At 34.5% G+C, this 5465-nt stretch overlaps 1 protein-coding gene across 1 annotated transcript; it reads left to right on the top strand.

Moving 5' to 3' along the window:
• The first annotated feature begins 1850 nt into the window (after window positions 1–1850).
• On the top strand, window positions 1851–4766 carry LOC136230178 (subtilisin-like protease SBT5.3). The gene is made up of 7 exons (XM_066019153.1): window positions 1851–1972; window positions 2041–2168; window positions 2251–2354; window positions 2451–2609; window positions 2684–2786; window positions 2870–3739; window positions 3808–4766. The coding sequence occupies exons 1-7, from the start codon at window positions 1886–1888 to the stop codon at window positions 4670–4672; spliced, it is 2316 nt and encodes a 771-aa protein (XP_065875225.1). The 5' UTR covers window positions 1851–1885; the 3' UTR covers window positions 4673–4766.
• Window positions 4767–5465: the final 699 nt, after the last annotated feature.

The following is a 5465-nucleotide window of genomic DNA, read 5'->3' on the forward strand; positions in this document are numbered from 1 at the left end:
TTGGCAGACTTTGTCCTTTAGTGAACGGATCTTTCATGCTGTCCTGACTGTTACTCAGCTTCATCCGTTATCTTCGAATGTTCAACTTCTATGCTGAGTTCCTTTTTAGTCAGCTCCGTTCTTGTTTATTCAATTCTGAGGGAGTCTTCTAATTTAGCCAGCTTCGTTCTGGCAACTTTGAAAGAAGCTTCTGATGCTGAGTTCTACTTTACTCAGCTTCTATCCTTTCATGATGAGTTCCGTTCCACTCAGCTTTTGGCTTATGCTGACTTCTGACCTGTCTTACTTTATATATATATATATTTTTGCACTCAATATTGAACAAACACATTAGTACAATTAAATCAAAGCATTTAAATTTAATTGCCTCTTAATCATGGATGATTTTGTCAAATCAAAATCTTGTGGAAAGGTGTTTCAACAAGCCGGACCGTTATTTAAGTAATCATAAAGTGTTCATACAAGCATGAAGTGAGGCGGAACTTTATAATAAACTAATAAACTTAAAACAACCCCAAGTCAAGTGATGTGTTTATGGGATTAACATAATACTGTTGAGACTTGCATGTAATAATGTCTTCTGTTGTGAACAGAGGCTTTAGATATGGAGATGTCTAGACAGTTACGTGGATCCAGTGAGGAGTTTTTTAGTATTGGGGACTCCACTTGAGACAACAAGATAGATGGATTTATCTAATGTCTCATGTTTCATCTCAAATGGTATTAGTAGGTCTAAGTGATCATCAGACTCAAATAAACATTAATTAGTAATTCTGGATTATAGAGTGTGATGCTTTGATTCTGTGCGAGCATGATCCGCTACAGATGCACTCTGGGTGTGTGAGAGCAGGGTTGGGTATCACATAAAGTAATTACAGGATAATTAATGTTAGATTGAGTATACGTTACCCCTGATAGATATGACTACTAGTAGAAAGGTTTGGTCTCGCTTCTGAGGGAGAAGGTTGAGCTCTTATCACAAGGTTTCTAATCTATATTTGGGATTAAAGCAAAGTTTCTAATCTATACTTGAGATTAACAACAACTAGTGTATAGGTAGTGAGAACTTTGATTTAAGACCAAACTCAACTATATCATCACGAATCTGTATCATCTATAGGCGAATTAATAAATGACAGCTAGTATAAATAAAAAATAAAGTAGGAAAATCAATTATGTAAAACAAAAATTGCTTGTAAATGACACTTTTTTTTTTTATTACACTTAACAATTAGTCTAATAAAAACATCTAATTTCATATGAAAAAAAAGATTTTTTTTTTCGCTTTAAGTACCCAGTTATTAGTACTAAACATTTTTTAACTAGCATTAGATGAAATCATTATACATCAATATGCTCTAAAAGTAATATTTTTATATTTTTTTTGGCCACTCCCTCCCATGAGCTATGAATTTATGGTGCGAATTTTTGACGTTTGGATTATTGTCGTTTCATCTTAATAAATTTTTTTTATAAAAACGTTATTTTTGTACCCTGATTTTATTAGTACTAATTCTCACACTATGCAAGATGAATATATCGGTTTCCTAGTTTTTGTTAGCAAAAGATATATTAATTTAACATTCATATAAGTTGTATAAATAGGGTGATTGTCTCCATTAAATATAAAGAAGCAGAATTGCATAGTATAGTGCCAAATGGATTCTATAATGAGTCAATAGAAATATAAAATAGAGTTAATATATTGAATTATAGGAGCCAAAGGAATATTTAAGGAAAGATCATCCATAAACTAATATTCGTATAGCTTAAATGAAGGAGTCAAAGTGGAACTAAAAATAAAAATAGGAAAACAAAAGCTATATATAAAAAGAGGGTAAGAACACAAAACAAGTTGTTTAAGGTAGAAAAAGTAAAACAAAGGATGCTTTTCACTACTCCCTCTTTTGTTTATTATTCTATAATTCTTTTATCTCTTCTTCATCTTCCATCGTATGCACAACAACAAGAGGTACATGTTAATTTTACATTAATTTGATCTATATATATATATATATAATTGATTTGATTTGATTGCAGTCTTATGTTGTGTACTTGGAAGATGACGATGATTCACCTGCCGCCGGTGGTCATTCCATTTTTGATGAACAAAAGTCGGTGGCCATTAAACAGAACAATTTACATGTGCTTGCAACAGCATTCAAGAGGTAGGTACACTGTATGTATTCTATCAATGTTTACCCTAAATAGTAGTAATCAAATTGAATTATTTTTTTATGGTTTTTCCAGCCAAAACATGGTTGATGCCCAGGAGCAACTCATTTATTCATATAGTAAAAGCATTAATGGATTTGCTGCATATCTTAAGACTGATCAAGTAGAAGAACTTCGAAGTAACAATTCAATCTTTTATTTTATTCTTATTATTTATCATTTTGCAACAATTCTTATTATTATTATTATTATTATTATTATTAATTTTGTTGCAGAAAATGCACGTGTTAAATCAATATTCTTAAACAAAAAATATAAGCTACACACAACACGATCATGGAATTTTCTTGGATTAGAAAACAATGGTGCATCTAGTTCCTTTTGGCAAAGTACCAAATTTGGCGAAGATGTCATTATCGGAAGTCTTGATACTGGTAACTTTGATTTGATCTCAATGTGTTGAGTTTAAGATTCCCTTATTTTTTCTGAATAACATTGCATTTGTAAGGTGTTTGGCCGGAGTCAGCAAGCTTTAATGATGTAGGGTTAGGTCCTGTGCCAAAAACATGGAAAGGAAGTTGTAGCGGTGAGGGAGATATTAAATGCAATAAGTAGGTGGTATACTTTTGTTTTATGTTGTTATAGTAGTAAGTAGAAGTTGTAGAAAGAAATTGATAAAAATAAAATGAATCAGGAAGCTGATAGGTGCAAAGTACTTCTACAAAGGGGCAGAAGCAGGAGGGGTGACGATGAACGAAACAATGATGAATGCTAGAGACTATAACGGGCATGGTTCCCACACATTATCTATAGCGGGAGGGGACTTTGTTCCAGGAGTGAATGCGTTCGGTTTCGGAAATGGAACAGCGAAAGGAGGAGCACCTCGTGCTCGTCTTGCTGCTTATAAAGTATGCTGGATGGATGGGTGCTACAGCGCTGATATCTTGGCTGGATTTGATGCTGCTATTAATGATGGAGTAGATATAATATCTGCATCACTTGGTGCTGATGCTGGCACTGATATGTCTACTGATACTACCACTATTGGAGCCTTTAAAGCCATTAAGAGAGGAATAGTTGTTGTTGGCTCAGCTGGTAATTCTGGTCCAACTCCTTCTTCTATTGAAAACGTTGCTCCTTGGTTTATTACTGTTGCTGCTAGCAAAATGGACCGTAGCTTCTTATCAACTGTTATTCTCGGAGATAAAAAGGAAATCAAGGGTGTCAGTTTTTCAGATAAATCCTTACCACCTGGACAACAATTTCCTTTGGTTGATGGTTCATCAGTACCAGCTGATCCTTCAATGACTCAAGACTCTGTCAGTTGTGTGGAAGATTCTCTTGACCCAGTCAAGGTTAAGGGTGCCATTGTAGTGTGCTCACAAGGGGATGGGGAGGTTTTAAAAATGGGAAAAGAAGCACTACGAGCAGGTGCTGTTGGTATGATTGTTGCTAATAATCTCTTCAACCCATCCGAACTTTTAGCTGAAGCTCATCTGCTTCCTGCTTCTCGCATCACCAACGCTGATGCTGACATTGTTACAGCCTACATCAAATCAGCCAAGTATGTTGTTGTATATCTTTTTAACATTTTCTTTCTTTTTAACAATTCTAACATTTTCTTTCTTTTAGAGCTCCCACTGCAACACTCACTCCTGTTGTGGATGTAACTGGAGTTAAGCCAGCTCCAGCTATGGCATTTTTCTCATCCAGGGGACCAAATGAAATCATGCCTGAAATTCTTAAGCCTGATGTGACAGCACCTGGTGTGAATATACTAGCTGCATACTCAGAAGGAACCTCAGTAACTGGACTAGATTTTGATGAAAGAAAGTCTCCTTATATGGTAATGTCTGGAACTTCTATGTCTTGTCCTCACATATCTGGCGTTGCCGCTCTTATAAAATACCTTCACCGTGATTGGAGCCCTGCTGCTATAAAATCTGCCATCATGACCACAGCAACTTCACTAAACAACGATGGGAAGACAATAGGAGATACAAGTGGGCAAGAAACGACACCGTTTGCATATGGTGCAGGACAAGTGAGACCAATCTTGGCTGCAGATCCTGGTCTAGTATATGATATGGGAGTGGATGACTACCTGTTCGCAGTATGTACATTAGGATTCAACGCAACTAAGATGAAAACATTTGCAAATGAAAGTTTTGTATGTCCAACCAATTTCTCACTCGTTGATCTCAATTACCCAAGTATTACAGTTCCAAATCTGAAAGACCAAATTATTGTCAATAGAAAACTAAAGAATGTAGGGACTCCTGCCACATACACTTCTGAGCTCAAGTTACCCACCGGAGTTACAGCATCCGTTGAACCTAAGGACTTGGTTTTTACAACCATCGGCGAAGAGAAGCCCTTTCAGCTTACTTTGAAATCTGCAGCACCTGGCCAACCTAAGGACTATGTTTTTGGGGAATTAATATGGTCCGACACCAAGCATATTGTTAAAACTATAATCACTGTCAAGCATGCTTAGTTTCTCTTTTTTTTTTCAATCTAAATGGATCCATCACACTCCTTCACCTTGTTATATATTCACCATTTCAATAAGATTAAAGCTTTTTGTCCGGAGATAACTGAAAGATGTCCATGGTTCATTTATTCTTCACTAAACCTCAACTTAAGCTTTTCAATTGTTTCCTTCACAATATATAAACTTGTTCTTCTACTGCAATTTTAAGTATTCTTCCATGTGATAACTAGGTTTGACACTAAAACATACAAATTTATCTAAACTTTGCTTCTATTGTTACTTAACGGTCACATCATACCTTCTAAATATTAATTATAACTAACATATTTAATATGCTATTAGCACAACTAAAAAAAAACCTCTATTAAAATGTTTATAACTATTATACATATAAGTTAAACACAATTTTTATTTTGTCAATATATCTAAGATATTTAAGTGTTACTAATATGATTACAAATAAACATTAAAAAATACGTACGGAACCACTTCAATTTTATCAACAAACTCGTTTAGATTCTAGAATTAGTATAAAATTTCTTTTAACATGGGTAAAATTGATATTGATAATAAATAAAATTGTACTTATGATCAATTCAGTATGTCTAAAAAAATGGTGAAAATATATTATATTATAAAGTGGAAAAGCAGTAGGAGACAGAAGAATTAGAAGTGAAAAAGAAACAGGTATGTGTAATTTTATCGGGCTAGTTTAACTAGTTTGTAGGTAAGTTTGATGCAAATTTGGGGGATGGAGATGTGATGTGGTTGAAGTAGGAGTAGGGAAAGTCATTGT

This window comes from Euphorbia lathyris, chromosome 5 (assembly GCF_963576675.1).
Source record: "Euphorbia lathyris chromosome 5, ddEupLath1.1, whole genome shotgun sequence".
In the NCBI taxonomy this organism is placed as follows: Eukaryota; Viridiplantae; Streptophyta; class Magnoliopsida; order Malpighiales; family Euphorbiaceae; genus Euphorbia; species Euphorbia lathyris.